The 19328-nt window shown below is 36.3% G+C and overlaps 2 protein-coding genes across 2 annotated transcripts in view; both read right to left on the bottom strand.

The window, feature by feature from the left end:
• The window catches only part of LOC131935523 (glycoprotein-N-acetylgalactosamine 3-beta-galactosyltransferase 1-like), a 29488-nt gene extending 21425 nt beyond the window's left edge, over positions 1-8063 (bottom strand). The window contains exons 1-2 of the mRNA XM_059291956.1: positions 7939-8063; positions 7215-7530 (exon numbers count right to left, since the gene is read on the bottom strand). Coding sequence (XP_059147939.1) covers positions 7215-7530; positions 7939-8063 — 441 coding nt within the window. The remainder of the gene's footprint in view (positions 1-7214; positions 7531-7938) is intronic.
• Positions 8064-15567: 7504 nt separating this feature from the next.
• LOC131935519 (glycoprotein-N-acetylgalactosamine 3-beta-galactosyltransferase 1-like) lies at positions 15568-18992 on the bottom strand. The gene is made up of 5 exons (XM_059291944.1): positions 18907-18992; positions 18720-18747; positions 17472-17593; positions 16222-16480; positions 15568-15693 (listed from the first exon to the last, which is right to left on the bottom strand). The coding sequence occupies exons 1-5, from the start codon at positions 18990-18992 to the stop codon at positions 15568-15570; spliced, it is 621 nt and encodes a 206-aa protein (XP_059147927.1).
• Positions 18993-19328: the final 336 nt, after the last annotated feature.

Genomic DNA, 19328 nt, shown 5'->3' with positions numbered 1-19328 from the left:
GGATTAGGGACCCACGGCAAAAAGGAGCCATTTTCCCTCTTTAAATCTTTTAAAACTTTTACATTCGAATTCTGATATTTGTATTATAAAAATAATTTTAATAAGAAAACGGAAATCCAGTTTACTTTCTACTGTAGAAGTAATAAAAAAATCCAAAAAGGTCCCCAAAACTGTACTGACCTCGATAAACATTGAATTAATACCAAAAGCAATATTTTAAAGCCCGAAATAACGGATGAAAGCAAAAATGTGTCGTCAGACTTTCTGATCACCCCTTCCCATAAATAAAAAAAAGCCTGAATCCCTTTTAATACTAAAGGAGAGTATGGACGTTGATGGAGGATCAGGAAGTTAAAACTTAAAACAGTTCAAAATTTCAGGAAAACATGTTACATATTTTCCTTAGGTATAAAAAAGGTATTTACAATGTGTTTTATATTTTATATTAAACCAGCGTACCCGCCCCGCGCGTTACTGCGGTCTCAGAAGACAGACTCATGCAATATTTTAAGAGGATTTTATAAATACATTAGCAATCACGTATTTTTTTACGCTTGATCTTGATTTCTATATCTGAACAATTTAAATGTAAACAAAGCCGGTGTTATATTGCTTTCATCATAGTTGTTGAGGCGCAAATTCTACCGCACACAGTATTCCATCGTATCCATAATGTATCGCACTCCGTAACGAACGTAGGCGCAATAGTGTTTATGAGGGACCCACACAGGGGCGCTGCAATACGCCAGCGGTGTAGTTTCAGGATGCCCAATCGTATTCTGTTCCCGGGCGACTAACGACGACACTTTTTACTTTCTCGTATATACGAAGTATAGAGAAAGTCTTGTAATCGTGCAAAAAAAAATCTAGATTTTTACAAATCTCGACGTTTTACATCTCACTGATACGGAAAAACATAATTTTGCAATCTTGTCCGTATGTGTGTCTGTCTGTGTCTGTGTGTGTGTGTAAACACGATAACTTGAGTACCGTTACAGCTAGCTTGATGAAATTTCATATATAAGTATTTTATCGAAATCGTAGATCCGTATCAACTTTTGAGCGATTTCCGATAACCGGAAGTGGTACTTTTCCTACTTTGAAATTTTCAAAAGCCTATAACTTGAGTACTATTTTAGATAGATAAACAGAATTTCACATGTAAGTAAAAGATCTAATTCTCTACCTTCTGTTAAATTTTGAGTCATTTCCATTGACCGGAAGTAGTAATTGACGCTACTTCCGATTTCTCAAAAATTTAATGTAAATTTTTAAAGTACTAATAATATTGCGCACTATTATGCACTTTTTTATTTAGCGTTCACTTGGTGTGCAATTCTTTTGTCTACGAGATTTTATTCTATTTTTAAAATTTTAAGTATTTAAAATGGATTAAAAATCATGTCTATAGCCCGAGTTCCCATCCCCTGTTATTTTATATAAAAATATTCGAGAGTTTAGGGGAGATCACTCCCGGTTTATTTTCATTTTGTCATTAAATGCAGTAGACAAACGTTTCCCTACTGTAGGGCGCTCTTTAAAACTCATAGTGTTCGTCTGGAAGCCAGGGGCGCACCGGGTCAAACGACTGCTTGGGCCCAAGGGACTCCTTAAGTGCAGGTTGTTGAAAATAAGTAGTTTCCTCACCCCTTGTGCACATCGCCCATTGTACCGATCCAGGGTTCTCTGGGCTACACCCTGCACAAACGGGGCGCTACGATCCGATAACTAATTTAGGAACTTATTGAATACCCTCTTGGGTATTTTCGACAGTTAAGCTGCACCCCTGATGTTGTCTTTTTATTGGGGCCCCACGGCCCCACTGATTGTAGTCGCGCACATGAATAAATAGTAAAACTGCACTATGTGTGGCATCCGGCGCCTACATTCTTTTTAAAGAGCAACCTTTACTAGGAATATGTAATAGTGAAGTAGAACACACTTAGACGACCGCCCGGGTGTCACAACGTAGTGGGGCGCTCTCGGGAGCCGAGGTTATAGTACCGCAGGGTCATCGCGGACGGCCCCTGGCTCTGTTTTGTCATCGAATGTCGTGTGCCACAGAGTCAATATTGTATAGTGCTCTTAAACACAACCTTATTGCTCATATGATATCCCAGGGCGCCAAATCGCATCCTGCCGGGGCGCCGTCAGACGCGCCTGATTCTATGTAGTCAACGATTATTGTTGCCCATCGTGTCTTTAATGTATAGCTTTAAAAAAAAAATAACGTATGCGCCATAATGTTCACAAGGTAACACGGGGCGCTTCGGGTTACGGAAAGTCCGGGGCGCCGGAGGCTGCGCCTGTTATTGCTTTTTACCGCTGATTATAGTAAGGCCCCTTCCCCGCCATGTAGTACGCTCAAGTTCTAGTATCGTCGCGCTGGAATTATGGGCACCAGGCCGTGTATTAACAAAAATCGCACCCTCCGGGAAACGCTCACAATAAATTTTAATTTTTGTTTTCGCAGAAACCTTCTCGGGAGTATTTTCATTAACTCTCCAAAGTTTAACGGCACTCAGATGAACGATGTCAAACAGCATCCGTTTTTTTTTTTTTACAAACCGTGTAGAGAAAAATTGCACCCTCCAGGAGCGCGGCCCTTGTAAAATAAAATTAAAAAAAGATGTTTTGCTGAAACCTCCCCTGAAGTTTTATGGCGAGCGGATGAACGGGGTTAAACCGCAGTCTACTTTTACTTATATACCATATATAGAGAAGAATCGAATCCAACTTGTGACGCCTCTGGTTAGGGGTACTACTTAAGTACAGTAGTGATAAGTTAAAAAGAGATCAGAGACATGCCTATTGTATGGATTATATATATATATATATGTATATATATATATATATATATATATATATATATATATATATATATATATATATGTATATATATATGTATATATATATATATGTATGTATATATATGTATATATATATATATATATATATATGTATATATATATATATATATATATATATATGGGGGTTATAGCCCCCTGGCACACCTTGTACCTACTCCACTACATAATCATGTTCTTAAGATTATATAGCACGTTCTATATATGCATTCGATAAAAGTAGTTATTATGTTTTCTGCAATTTCATATTAGTAATAACATATGGCAAACGAAGTGGGGGTCATCCATAAATGACGTCACGCTTTTTTGACGCTTTTTTTACTCCCCCCCCCCCCTCCCGTCCGTCATACGTCGTCACAAAAAGCCAGACCCCCCCTTAAATGACGTCACATCTCAACCTACAACCCCCCTCAAAATTGAAGTTGAATTTTTTTTTAAACATCGATATTTTTCTAAAATCTTGTCTAAACTATTACAATTTATTAAAACAGTAATCTAAAACGCGAAATAACGTCTAAAATTCGTTTTCTAACATTGTTTTTTTTTTTTGCTTTTTTATAATTCAAAAGTTTGACGTCGCAACATCTGAACCCCCCCCCCCCCCTCCCCCTCATCAGACATCGTCACAAAATTACGGACCCCCCCCCCCCTCCCCCCCTACGAGGGTGACGTCATTTATGGATGACCCCGTGCGTCTTAAATTCGATTAAAATGGGCCTTTATATTATTAGTTTTTTTTTTTATTTTGCAATCTTATTATGTATTTCTTGCTGTATAGCCTAGATTCTATAATAATATACTAATATATTCTATATTCCACAATACTATATTATATCTTTTAGTAATCTCTGCCCTAATATTTTCTATATTGAATAATCAATATTCTGTAATTCTAAATTGTGTATAAATTAATCATATAATCTCTAAAACTAATCATAACTATGATCACAATCAAACTCAGCAACCCAGTATTTGTATTGCTGAAAATAATTTAATTTTCAATTTTTAAGACAGAAGATACATTTTTATAATATTAACGATTATTAGCTCTGTAAAATAAATTATTGTTTAATTTTTCTTATATTAATTTTTTAAGCAATTAATTAATCGAAATGGTTTTATTCCGTTAGCTAGTCTGTACTGTTTATAACTATTAGAGTCTCAACGACAGAAACAAATGAGAAAAAACCTATAGCCTTATTCTATACCGGCACTGTGACGATGTGTGACGTAGGGCGGAGGGGGGGGGGGGGGGTTAAAAAATGGCTTAAAAAGCGTGACATCATTTATGGACAACACCTTGATAAAATTTTATATATAAGTATTTTATCAAAATCGTAGATCCTGATCAAATTTTAGCGATTTCCGATAAACGGAAGTGGTACTTTTTCTACTTTGAATTTTTCAAAAGCCTATAACTTGAGTACTATTTCAGATAAATAAATGAAATTTCACATGAAAGTAAAAGATCTAATTCTCTACCTTCTTTCAGATTTTGAGTAATTTCCGTTGACCTGAAGAACTAATTTACGCTATTTCCGATTTCTCAAAAAAACGCATGTGAATTTATAAAGTACTAATAATATTCCGCACTATTATGCACATCTTTATTCGGCGTTCGCTTGGTGCGCAATTCTTTTTTTTACTTTCTCGTATATACGGAGTATAGAGAAAGTATTGTAATCGTGCAAGAAGTTTTTCGACATTTTTGCAAATCTCGACGTTTTACGCCTCATTGATATATTTTTAGAAAAAATAATAATTAAGAGAAGTAATTGCTTTTTAATTTGTTTAGAACAAATGTATTAAAAGAATCTTATGAACACCCATATTTAACTATTTAAAAAAGGGAAATAAGTCATGGAAGCGTTTTGAACGTTTGCTTGTCTTTCATAGTACAGCTCAGGCATATATATTTTTTTACGCAACAGCATAATAATATGTTAGCTACTGCATAACATCACTACAAAAGTAGATCTGTTTGTTATTCACAAAAGCTTTCACTTTCAATTCAAAAATGCAAGAAAATAGTGTTTTTTTTTACTATAAAAAATTAATTGTGGGCGGCTATGGGCCCCTAAATGGCGTGCACCCCACCCCCCCCCCCCCGCATTGCGGTGTCTGGCGGCACCGTAGTTCCCCCCCCCCCCTCCCCTGCCTACAGTTCGATAATTGTACCATGTAGATACATTACCCTGAGTACGAAAAAAAAAGTTCATTTACTGCAGCAATTAGTGCAGCTACACTCACTACGAACACATCCTTCCACTATTTACTGTAGTCAATCAAACGCCAGGATTTGTCAAGCTAACTCAAGTTGGTCCACATCTCTTGTGTGTTGATCTGGCAAACACAGCAGCTTCAATCATCGAACGACCAATCACAGCGCAGATTTGTAGTTTAAAATCGAAACACTTTGTTGACATATTTGATAGTGGGATAGAGCGTTTTAGAAATGTAAATATTTGACTCCATGCCGTTGTCGATTGGTCTCTGGTATTACCTGGTGTCCAAGTACAAGGATAACTTGGGTCATGACATTGTTAAGAGTGTAGTACAAGGTGTTATATTTTGTGTACATATCTAGCACGGTGTGTGAAGATTGTTTCATGTTTCAGAACAGGGTTTATGTAAAGTCCAAAAGATGTGTTTTTTGCTTACGCGAGTCATTTAGATTCCAAACACTGTAAAATTATTTAGAATGATCTCCCCTCTAATGTATTTTTAACGTATCAGGAACGACAAATTGTAAATAAACTAAGCCATTAGAGTTAACGCCCCTGTATAAAGGTCACCGCCATGAAAGTTAATTGGAGATAACTCTAAGCGAATCATTACAAATAATCCAGCTCCAGAAGAGAGAAATATTTTCACATAATTTAAAATATATATATTGCCAAGAGCATTGAGAAATCGATGTCTATGGCGTGTAATATTAAGTGTCATAAAGTGTTATGTTCCTATATTTATAATTTATGTTGTGATGTCATAGAGTAACTGAGTTTTTTTTAAAATCACTTTTACTTATTACTTACTTCTACACTTAATATATAGATGTTAAACGCTGTTAATAATCGGTTGTTGTAACTGAAATTATTTCATTCATTTCACGTTGCAAACTTTTACTTACTTTTACACTTGATTCATGAATTACAACTGTTTGTCTATTTTTATCGGGTGTCATTTCAAATTTTTAAAAAAATCAAATTTTCCTTTACATCTCACTAATACACACCGAAGGCAACCAGCTGACCAGATAATCACACGTTTGATGTGGTGATATAATTAGGCCAGTATCTAGCTGAAGGCTTATGGTCCCTACAAACAAAAATTACCTCTGAGTCTGTGTGTTTACGATAATGACGGGGAAACTATTGTTATTACATTGATCCGTGAAATAAGCATTAAACAGATCAATTAAATCAACTATTAGATTATTTCAGTCTTTATAACGAAGAAGAGACGTAAATTAATCATGTAAGCCTTACAGAATTAATTACGACCCACTCAATACATTCCAGATGTGATCAGTGTTTCTTCCAGACTTTTTTCTCCGGGGGGGGGGGGGGGGAGTCCTTGAAATTTTCGGGGGATGGGGGCGGACTAAAACTTCCGGGGCGGACACTGTTAAAAGTATATATTTTCTATTTAAATTCCATTTCGTTCAGGGGGGGGGGGGGGGGCAGTAGACTTTCTTCGAGGGGGGGGGGGGGGGCTCTCCTCGATGAGATGCCTGGAAGAAACACTGGCTGTGATGTTGCAAAAAGAAAAAGTTAATGTAGATTGTTCTAGAAGACATGTAGTTTACGAGGAGAAAAAGTTACAACAGACAAGAGACTGGACTCATATTGTAAGAGTTATAACAACAAAAATATAGCTTATATTCTGAGGGTTATAACTACCACAGTACACATCATGCATTTTTTAAAATCCAAAAACAAAAATTAGCAAATAGTCTCTGTTTAAAATATTATTTTAATTATATTACAACCAACGGCAGGTAACTACTGATGTTTTACTGAATCATCATTAAAAGAATACATCATCGAAATTTTACTGCATAATTTTATCTTCGATTGTCAACCTTTATTGGCATGTCTTTTTTTATGAACACACTTCTCTTTTCATGAAGTGGTAAAAAAGGTAAATTTCTTGTTCTATAACTAAAGACAATTATATTTAAACATTGATTCAATCTGTTGCGGTATATTTGAAAGAAGTTGACCACACATTAACACAGCAAGGCCTTAATTATGTATGGACCATTTAACAGGCAGGTTTTTCACAAACAAACAATGCATTGTAAGTACAATTTGTATCGTCCAATACAAACCGGCCGCTTCTCACTGACCCATAGGCGCAGTTTGAGTTCCATGGCGAGTTGTCCGGTTGGTTCGAATCAAAGATACTCAACTTGACCAGAGGATCTATCTCTTGACCATCGTCGACCCAGACAAACCTCCCCTCCACCGCCATGTCATTCAGACCTATCCACACGCGACCAGTGGAGCTGACGATGTATTTGAACAGATCAAACTTGGCCAGGGTTTTGGCCACGAATAGATGGCCGCCCAAACACATGCAGGCCGATTCGGCGTCGATGAAGTTTTTATATTGAGTGTAGTAGGCGGCGTAGGTTGTCTCGATTAAGTCGGTGTAGTATCTGCACGAGAGGTTTGACAACATAGTAGAAACACTACACGATGTACACACACACACATATATATATATATATATATATATATATATATATATATATATATATATATGTGTATACATATAGCCTACACATTAAGTGAATTATCCTAAGATGCCTATTCTATGAGCAGAATCCCATACACGTTTTAATCTGGGACTATTTTAATACAAACACTTATAAGGCCACAATGAACCCACTTGGAGATTGCGACTAAGCTCTTTAAAATTCTGATCCATGCGTGATTTTTGTGGTCAATGAACAGCCTCCCTTCCTCCACCCCAACCCAAACAATTTTTAAACTTAGTTAAAGTCTACTGAATGATGTATTGGTATTAGATTCAGATTCAGCGGGACAGTTTTGTTCCGACTTACTTGAAATTCTGATAGCCGTTACAGCCAGTGCTGAGATAGAGGTCGCCCTCTAGTGGTGTGGGCGGGGCATCTTGTGGTCTCAGACCAGCTGCTGGGGTACACAAGTTGGTCATCTTGTTGTACATTATGCCCGCACATCTGCCCAGGTACCTTCATACAAGTTTAAGTGTTAGGCATAAGGTAGGTAGTGTTCAAAGCATAAGGTAGTCAGGGTTCAAAGCATAAGGTAGTTAGTGTTCAAAGCAAAAGGTAGTCAGGGTTCAAAGCATAAGGTAGTTAGTGTTCAAAGCATAAGGTAGTCAGTGTTCAAGGCATAAGGTAGTCTGTAGTCTACAACACTAAATATCACACGTTATAATACACGGCTGAATTTAGTCAGTAGTCTACCGTACTAAATATCACATAAATTGAAACTTAGTCAGTAATCCTCCCCAATAAAATCACAACTTGGTCTTTTTTAATGTGATAAATAACACCTCAGTAGACAAATACCATAAAATATTATAATTTTTTAAGTCCCCATAGTACAAGACAGTATCGCACTGAGCTAGATAGAGTCACGGCTAGAGTGAGAGCTTAATTCATAAATGAATGTCATAATTAGATTAGTTTTACTTTTTGGGCTAGATTTATAACTCTGTCTTGGGTTAGAGATAGATAAATGGATGATATATATATATATATATATATATATATATATATATATATATATATATATATATATATATATATAGTTAGAGACAGAGAGAGAGTTAAGGTTACAGCAACCTATTTAACAACCTATCAGCAGTATATGGCCATCTATAACCTTCAAAACTCTTTAAACTTGTGAAACCATCTGCCAAAATTCAAAATATTTGGAACAAGCTTCGAAGATCATGAATGGCCTTGACCTTGTGACAGAAGACACCAAACCTACCTGGTCATGAATGGCCTTGACCTTGTGACAGAAGACACCGAACCTACCTGGTCATGAATGGCCTTGACCCTGTGACAGAAGACACCGAACCTACCTGGTCATGAATGGCCTTGACCCTGTGACAGAAGACACCGAACCTACCTGGTCATGAATGGCCTTGACCTTGTGACAGAAGACACCGAACCTACCTGGTCATGAATGGCCTTGACCCTGTGACAGAAGACACCGAACCTACCTGCTCATGAATGGCCTTGACCCTGTGACAGAAGACACCGAACCTACCTGGTCATGAATGACCTTGACCCTATGACAGAAGACACCGAACATACCTGGTCATGAATGACCTTGACCCTGTGACAGAAGACACCGAACCTACCTGGTCATGAATGGCCTTGACCCTGTGACAGAAGACACCGAACCTACCTGGTCATGAATGGCCTTGACCTTGTGACAGAAGACACCGAACCTACCTGGTCATGAATGGCCTTGACCTTGTGACAGAAGACACCGAACCTACCTGGTCATGAATGACCTTGACCCTATGACAGAAGACACCGAACATACCTGGTCATGAATGACCTTGACCCTGTGACAGAAGACACCGAACCTACCTGGTCATGAATGGCCTTGACCCTGTGACAGAAGACACCGAACCTACCTGGTCATGAATGGCCTTGACCTTGTGACAGAAGACACCGAACCTACCTGGTCATGAATGGCCCTGTGACAGAAGACACCGAACCTACCTGGTCATGAATGACCTTGACCCTATGACAGAAGACACCGAACCTACCTGGTCATGAATGACCTTGACCCTATGACAGAAGACACCGAACCTACCTGGTCATGAATGGCCTTGACTTTGTGACAGAAGACACCGAACCTACCTGGTCATGAATGGCCTTGACCCTGTGACAGAAGACACCGAACCTACCTGGTCATGAATGGCCTTGACTTTGTGACAGAAGACACCGAACCTACCTGGTCATGAATGACCCTGTGACAGAAGACACCGAACCTACCTGGTCATGAATGACCCTGTGACAGAAGACACCGAACCTACCTAGTCATGAATGACCTTGACCCTATGACAGAAGACACCGAACATACCTGGTCTTGCATGTCCTAACACAGGATGTCCTTGACCTTTCAACCCAACCAGGCCCCAACCGTTCCGGGCCGCAGGAGCCGACACTTGTCTTATGAAGGGCCAGCCTGAACAGGTTAGCTGTGGCTGACCTAGACATGGGCAGGCTGGACACCAAGACTGGAACATTGAAAAACTACACGGTACGGGGCAGGCTGGACACCAAGACTGGATCATTGAAAAACTACACGGTACAGGAAGGCATTTTGGCCATTTCACAGGGGCATGTAGCCTATATGATACAGTTTACACCACGGGCGTTGGCAGGATTTCGGGAAAAAAAAAACTTATAGGCCTACAGGCTATATGCTCAGAAAAGTTTTTGAGACGGTAAATTTGTGCTGTTGTGATATCCGCTATTTCGGAACTGAGTTGAAACTGACAAGAGCGCCAATCGCTGTAACTTAACAGTTGTCATTGGTGGTGTGGGGGTCCATGGGTGGTTGGGGGGTCTACCACACAGCATCCTTCTATGACGGTAATTTTTAACAGTTCAGTCTTAAGAGCCGATTCATCTTTCTACATTGCTCTTTAACTGATATAGGTGGGTTAACAATAGTCCAATCTGACAGTGTGTGGGAGGGGGGGGGGACGTGATCCCCTGATCCTACCCCCACCCTAAAAATAATTTACAAAATAAAATTATTTTTTTTCTGATAAAATGTTATATTAACTAAATTGATATATAATACGTCAAATGGATCTTTGTAATTTAACTATTTTCACAATAGCTTAAAGATATTAATAATCTTGCAAGCAACTTAAAATAATAATCATATAATAATAATAATAATAATAATAATAATAATAATAATAATAATAATAATAATAATAATAATAATAATAATAATAATAATAATAATAATAATAATAATAATAATAATAATAATAATAATAATAATAATAATAATAATAATAATGATGATGATGACAATGACAATGACAATGACAATGACAATGACAATGACAATGACAATGACAATGACAATGACAATGACAATGACAATGACAATGACAATGACAATGACAATGACAATGACAATGACAATGACAATGACAATGACAATGACAATGACAATGATAATGATAATGATAATGATAATGATAATGATAATGATAATGATAATGATAATGATAATGATAATGATAATGATAATGATAATGATAATGATAATGATAATGATAATGATAATGATAATGATAATGATAATGATAATGATAATGATAATGATAATGATAATGATCATGATCATGATCATGATCATGATAATGATAATGATAATGATAATGATAATGATAATGATAATGATAATGATAATGATAATGATAATGATAATGATAATGATCATGATCATGATCATGATCATGATCATGATCATGATCATGATCATGATCATGATCATGATGAAAATAATGATAATAATGATAATAATGATAATAATGATAATAATAATAATAATAATAATAATAATAATAATAATAATAATAAAAATAATAATAATAATAACAATTTTTAAAAATAATAATAATAGTAATAATAATTATAAAATGTTCTTAATACACTACCGATGTACTTTTGACTAATCATAATAATTATAATAAATAGTATAAATAAAAAAAAAAATATTACAAAATAAGGAAAATATTAATACATTTAAATATTAAATAGATCTTACCTGATAGAACTAAAAGACAAAACATTTTTACAAGGGAACGTACTCTGAAACATCGACGACGCAAGTTCAGAAAGTTCTAGACTAAAATTTTAGTTTTATATCAGCAGTCTGTTGACATTTGATTTTAACCTCCCACCTTAGAGGTCGAAACCTACAGCAAAGTGTGGTCAAGTTTATTTTGATAAAGTGTATTTTGCTACATTTGTGACGATTGTTAAAACACATGTTTGACAGGTAAACATGCGTTGAAGCATTGATCTTGATTGAACTCTCATAAAATCTGAACTCAATATTTTTTATCAACCACACGTATATACGTGTCGCTGGGCATTCATGTGATTGCATCAAGCAGGCTAAGAGATTAATCTCCCTTTTTAAAATGCCATTAACAACACAGTAGAGCTTTTGTCTGATTTCTGCTAGAACAGTGGTTCCCAACCTTTTTCGAGTGGCGACCCCCTTTTATAAAAAGTAAGTGACCCGCGACCCCCATAGAATTAAAAAGCCGAAATTAATATGGAAATTAATAAGCACTAAAATAAGATCTTCTAGTAGACTTTCAATATAAACTAGTCTTGATAACTATTTTAATAGCATGAGTAATATTGCATACTATGCACTAAACGTTCGTGGTTAAGTTTTTAATTTTTAAAAAAATTTGTTAACGCCAACCTATGTCATTATAATTATCTTAATTTTGTTTTTAATCGAAGAATAGTGTTGAAAATATATTCTCGAAAAGTCAATCATTTTTACGTTTGGGTATGAATGGTGAATACTACACCAAAATTGTGTCTGCAGTTTTTCATCTTACTCGGAATCATTCTACTAATCAGAGAATTCATCTTGTAATTCATCGGGAATGCTGGCAACATCAAGGGAAGAAGAGAACGGGTAATGCGTAAATGCAGATTCTTCTTTTTTCAGCTCAGAGAAATAGCGATGCAGATCGTTTTCAAGAGATTCAATGTGCCCAGAAATCACTTCTTTCAAAATTTTAATTATCTCACAATCAGATTCATCTACCACACCGCAGAGTTTCTCAAATTTACAATATTTCTGAGATTTATTTTCTTTACCGATTTTGCAGCTTTGATAAAAATGTCCCGAGATTATCATGGAAAATTATAATATTCGTTCATTTTCCCTGAAGCTTCAAGTTAAGCTTATCTTTATGTTCGAACACATCTGCAAGGTATGATACTCTCTCTAACCACTCTATGTCGTTTTAAGTATACCAAAAAGTCTTGTTTCCTTCCATGAACAATTTGATTTCAGATTTCAATTCAAAAACACAATTTACAACATTTCGTTTGACAGCCTGCGTACTGTAGTGTAGAAGAGCAGAACCTCGTGATCTATATTATGTTTTTGCTCAGTTCTTTGAAGGCTCCAGATTTTATATAATTTACGACTTATACTAGCAATGTACTCTTGATGTCGATTGGTTAGGGCAGTGGTTAGGGAGCTAAATCTTTTCTGTTTTCTGAAAGCCCGATTTTGAGCTAAAAATAGATGGCGCACCATCCGTACAAACCCCCACAGCCGTTTTAACCCATTTTAATCATCCAGTTTCAAGAAAGGTATTTATTTTCTCCATGCTATCTTTACAAAAGAGCAACTCTTCTTTGCTATCATCCGCATGAATATAGACACAGACCAGCAACTGCGAAAGCGAACTCATGTCTGTTGATTTATCAACTTGAAAAGCAAAGAATGGTGAAAGCTTAATTTCGATAAAAATGTGTTATTTAACATTTACGTACATGCAGCGTTTGATGAGATTTTCTCCTATTGTTCTTTTTTTCTAGGCATTTTCTATCGCGACTTCATTTGATGCTTGCACTAATGCTGGTGAAAACTTCCTGTTCGATCAAGTCTCTGGCGTTTGCAACTAGCTTCTTACCAACCAAAGAACTCCATATATTTTTGGTGTGTTCCGAATGACTAGTCTCAAATGGCGTTTTAGTTTTTAATATTTCATAGATTCGTGACTGAGAACAACTTTGTACAGTGCGCTTTGTTTCTTCTCTATTACAATTCCAGTGATGTTAATGAAGCCGAATTTCAAAAATTCTTCTTAATATTTATGTTTAGTTTCAAATTACTTAGGTTTAGTATACCAGTTGGCGACCCGTGTGCTAGAACAATCTGACCTGGCCTATTGACTAAAGTTGGGGCTGAAAGGATTCTCGTGTAGAGACTTAGGGAAACAAAACCGTTACGTCAAGCGAGGGCCGGGGGGGGGGGGGGTGTTGAAGTGTGTATTGGTAGGTAATGTGTAAATTCTAGACAGGGACAACACAGTATTTTTGAAATGCACACAATACGGAAAAATCGATTTCTGTGCTTTTGTTAACAAATTTTTATTCACTCACAAAAATTTACAAAAAAATTATCCTTAAATAGTAAAATGTACAACTATTTTTTATAATTATAACATAAAACCTTGCGTCTCTGCTAAAATTTTAGTAAGGGTATTAAATTTGTTATAAATAATAATACTTACCACTTTTAATAGCTTTTTGGGTACCAGTTAATTTTTATATAATTATACTATATAACTTATTCCCTATAATCCTTTGAAGTCCTATAAATATCACGATTAAGCTTTAAAAAAGCGCCTACCATTTTCCAAACTTTTCCGATACACATTATAGCGATCAGTTTATTGTAGTTTTAAAATTTTAAAATGCTTTTCATACTTAAAGAAAATAGTTTTAAATTTCATTTTATTTTATTATTTTTAGTGCACTTACAAAAGTTTGCGATCACGAACTTTTGCATATATTTCATATTTAGATTTAAAAAAAAATATATACAAATAAAATAAATATTAAAAATCATTTTCGGCCAATGGTTACTGCACGGCCTATAAGTTCCTTAAAATAAACCTTACTGGACGCTCGAATTTCCGGAGTTGAAATCGTAATTTATTTCCGGCACACGGAAATACCATTATCTGCTATAAACGGAGCGAATACTAAAATAATATACAGAGGAATTAGTACAGCAGTTTTTGTCACTCATTTACACACTCACACACACACACACACACACACACACACGCACACACACACTCACACAAGCACGCACACACACACATACGCGCACACACGCATACGCATTCACAGACATACATACACACACATACACACATGCATAGAAAGACATTTTTAAACAAATCTCGATAGTTTTGTTTCCTTTTTTTGCAGTCAGAATCTCAACCAACAGATGCCGTTTGGGTTAACTCCTCTACTTCAATCAGTGACTATCAGATTGAAAAACAAAAGTTTAACAAAATGCTAGATCAACACACCATTTACTCTGGTAGACATTCAGAGCAAAGAACTGTTAAATATAACAAAAGTTACTTCACATACTTGTCCAAATCTGTTTGAATGTCAGTATGTTTAATATATATATATATATATATATATATATATATATATATATATATATATATATATATATATATATTTATATATATATATATATTTATATATATATATATATATATATATATATATATATATATATATATATATATATATATATAAGTATATATATATATATGGCTACTGGACATTACCCTCCGGAAATTACCCCCCCGGACATTTTACCCCCCGAATTTACCTCCCCCCCCCCCCCTGTGACGGGGGGGGGATGCCCTGTTCCCATATATATATATATATATATATATATATATATATATTAATAGCAATAAAAAGGACTAGGAGTATGGTAAATAAAAGTAGAATCATGGATACATCCTAATGTCGAGTAGCCGTACCCCATTTGAAAATGTTTGTACTAAACACAATATCTGTTGCTTTGATCAAAAACATGAGTTGACATGGCTAAATTTGATAACATGACAGTGGGAGCTAGACAACCAGCCGATTGAAGACTCCAAACGGCCTCAAGCGGTAGATGAAATAGTCCAGTTGAAACATGTTGATTGGTGAGATGTAGTGAAACGTGACGGCGTAGTCACTCAACCATTGCCATCCCTGTAAACACACAGACACTCAAGGTTGGGATCATTCAACTAGAGTAACTAGTGACATTTATACGAGGGTTAAGAGTGTGTGTGTGTGTGTAGGTAGATGACCGTGTGTAACTAGGGGACAGAGTTTCTTCCAGGCATCTTCCGCCCATCCCCCAGTCTACCCCCCCCCCCTGAATGAAATGGAATGTATGTAGAAAACATTCTTTTACCAGTGTCCGCTCCCCCCTCCCCCCGGAAAAGGAAGTCAGCCCCCACCCTAAAAATATTAAGTGCCCCTCCCCCCACCCCCCAGGAGAAAAAAGTCTGGAAGACACACAGCTAGGGGACCTTGTGTGTAACTAGAAGACTACTGAGTATATCGGTGTAAATTGTTTGTGTAAATAGGGATATTTGAGAGTAATAATAAATCTTAAATCTAAAAAATCGATAAAATACCTTAAAAAACTGAACTAAAAAATGGTATGAAAAATATCAGAAATCATTAAAAAATATTGGCTATGGTTGATCAACAGTGAAACAAGAAACGTACCTTATTAGAGCAGTTATAATAGTCATAGCTTTCATATCCCGTGTCGCAGTGGCTATCCATTACAGTTTGTAGCGGGAAGCCATGAAAGCGGGTTTTCCCGAACTGGTCGAGACTCTCGCCGATTCTCACGTCCAGACTTTCAAGACACCGCCCCATCTCCACGTCTTCGTCGGTGTTTGTTTTGATACACTTCTCAGCGTCGTCCCTTTCGCACAGTCTTCTTAGCGCCTCCTTGCTCAGTACATAGCCGGCGCCGCCGCTGGGAGATTAACATAAATATCACAACACGACATACAAACATACTGTACATGTTGTATCTCCGGCTTTTTGTGTAATTTTGTGAGCCTTCAAGCTCAAAAAGGCCTGGCGGTAGAGAGTTAGAGTGCTAACCCGTAAGTTTCGAGTTCAAATCCGGATTCAAGTCAGAAGACCGTCCCATGAGTCTACCGAGGGGTACCTAACTCACTTTAGGAAAAGTAAAAAGGCTGGGCATAGTGCTGACCACACTATCCCTTCATATGCTGAGGTCACAGAAACAGATGAACTCTACTTCACTTGCCCCATAGACTATCAGGTTTGGAAGGGGAACTTTACTGTAGGATTCCGGCAAAACGTAAAAATATTGCCGGTATGAGAGTTAAAATACAGTGTGTGTATGTCCTTACACGTATCACTAGAGTTACGACACTACTCTCTTATGTCCTAGATAGACTGGAACACATTGCATGACGTGAAACCCGGTCAGGGGACGCGTGGTTGGGCAGGTGGACGCTTGACTGCTAACTCTAAAAGTCCCGGGTTCGCACCCTGCGCAAATAACTCTCGTTAGTTAGGGCCAGTAACTCATCTAGGATAGATAACTCCAAAATTAAACAACTGCTGCCTTGTTGTTTATTCTTGGATGAAAAAGGCTACGGAAGCAAATCCATCAATAAAAACAGACTGAAGTCGTATTCAGCGGACTATAAGGTACACAACATGTTAACACGTAACAGATAATTGTGTTGTAGGAAATCCCATCCTTTGCATCACAATAGGGCTGGTAAGTAGGTCAATAAACAGTTCTATGGCTCATGCAGGTTTAATTGAGCCGTAGAGCTGGTTGGTGACCTACTTACCAGCCCTATAAAGAACGAAGAAGAAAAAAAAACCCGGTAGATGCTGGTTAGCAATCTGTCACTCATTGGTTATCTAATTTTTTTTAGAAATTGTTTTTCCTAATATTTAACAAAAAAGACGTTTTAAACTACCTATTGTATCCTTGTTTGACAAAAGGTTTGAACGTCTGCCCAAAATAAACGGGTTCTGATTGGTTTTTGTCTGACAGGAAGTGAAGCAAGTTTTCCACTATGACGTACGTGTCATCATCCACCTGTACAAGAGAACATGTCACATTCTTCCTTTATAGCAGTGGCGTAGCCAGGATCGCCTCAAGGGGGGGGGGGTCCAATTTTTACCCGGGGATCAACTTTCGATTTGCACCCCCCCCCCTCTCAAACTTTCGATTTGCCCCCCCCCCCCCTCAAACTTTCGATTTGCACCCCCCTCAAACTTTCGATTTGCACCCCCTCTCATACTTTATATATATATACCGAGGGTTCTATGGGGGGGGGGGTTATGACCCCCCCTAACCCCCCCCCCCACCCCCTGCCTACGCCACTGCTTTATAGATCAGGTAACAGAATTCTGGTATACAGTTGCACAATTTATTTTGATATAGGCCTAATTGTTGAAATTAAATATCATTTAAAATTTACACCAAAATGTATATGCCAACGAAATGAGTAAACTGTGACAAACAACAGCATTTGGGCATCGTAGAAGTATGACTGCTATCCCATAAGTCTCGAGTTCGATGCTTCTGAGTAAACCCAGCTATAATGTGTACCTGTCTCAAGCTTAGGTCGCTTCTTCTTAGAACTGAGCGCTTTTTTCTTTAAAAAAATTTTTAAACTCAGAATGTAATTTACTGTGTCAGTTTGCCTTGCATATTCGCTTTAGTATTACAGTTTTCATCAGGACTGATACAGATTTACAATAGTAATACTTCTTTCTTACTTGTAACCCACTTTCATTAATTTAAGATGGTCTACTTATACGTAATACAAAACGTCTAATAAAATTTTTATTTTTATACCTGAAAATGCAAATGTGTAATGAAGTGGTCATTCATGAACTGTTTACAATAATTAAGAAAAAGTTGTGATGAATCGGTAAGAACAAACATAATCTATTAATACAACTAATTATAAATAATAACATTACATTTATTATTGTCACGGGGAACACTACTTTATTAACTATAGATAAAATACTTAATTATGACTAAAACACAAAGTGATGCAGCATAATGCACGTGTATAATTACAATATAATGACACTGTACATATCTTCATAAACCATTCATAATGGTGAAAGTAATTCTGATAAACGTAGGTAAAAGCTTTCATTGTTTTAACTGTCAGGTATTCTCTCCCCTCACTGACATTTAAACCTACAGCCGGGAAGCTGGAGTTGGCCTGGGAACTGTAATAAGGATTATAATATTAAGTTAATCGGTGCATTTTAACAAGGATTATAATATTAAGTTAATCTGGGCGTTGCAACAAGAATTATAACATTAAGCTGGTCTTGGAGCTGTAATAAGGATTATAATACTCCAATTATAAACTATTTTGTCCTTACCTCATAAAAAGAACATTTACAGCCCGAGACGCCCAAGTTTCTTTAACTGCTTTAGCCTTGGTGTCAAGATTCTGTGGTGACGTCATTACCCAAATTAGAACTTTCACTTGTTTCTTCAGTTGTTCTAAACTGTTGTTATCGCTGTCTGGCGTTGTATATATATATATATATATATATATATATATATATATATATATATATATATATATATATATATATATATATATATATATATGAGTGTGTGTGTGTGTGTAAATACATGCATAATTGATTTATACATAAATATATATATATATATATATATATATATATATATATATATATATATATATATATATATATATATATATATATATATAATATTAATATGTATAAATATAAGTGTGTATGTGTGTGTTTGTAGGTGTATGTTTATAACTATG

The sequence above is a fragment of the Physella acuta genome, unplaced genomic scaffold, assembly GCF_028476545.2.
Source record: "Physella acuta isolate Inbredline_101_S28 unplaced genomic scaffold, ASM2847654v3 ptg000013l, whole genome shotgun sequence".
Classification (NCBI taxonomy): domain Eukaryota; kingdom Metazoa; phylum Mollusca; class Gastropoda; family Physidae; genus Physella; species Physella acuta.
The sequence above is the reverse complement of the archived record's forward strand: the minus strand, read 5'-3'. Positions and strand labels throughout refer to the sequence as shown.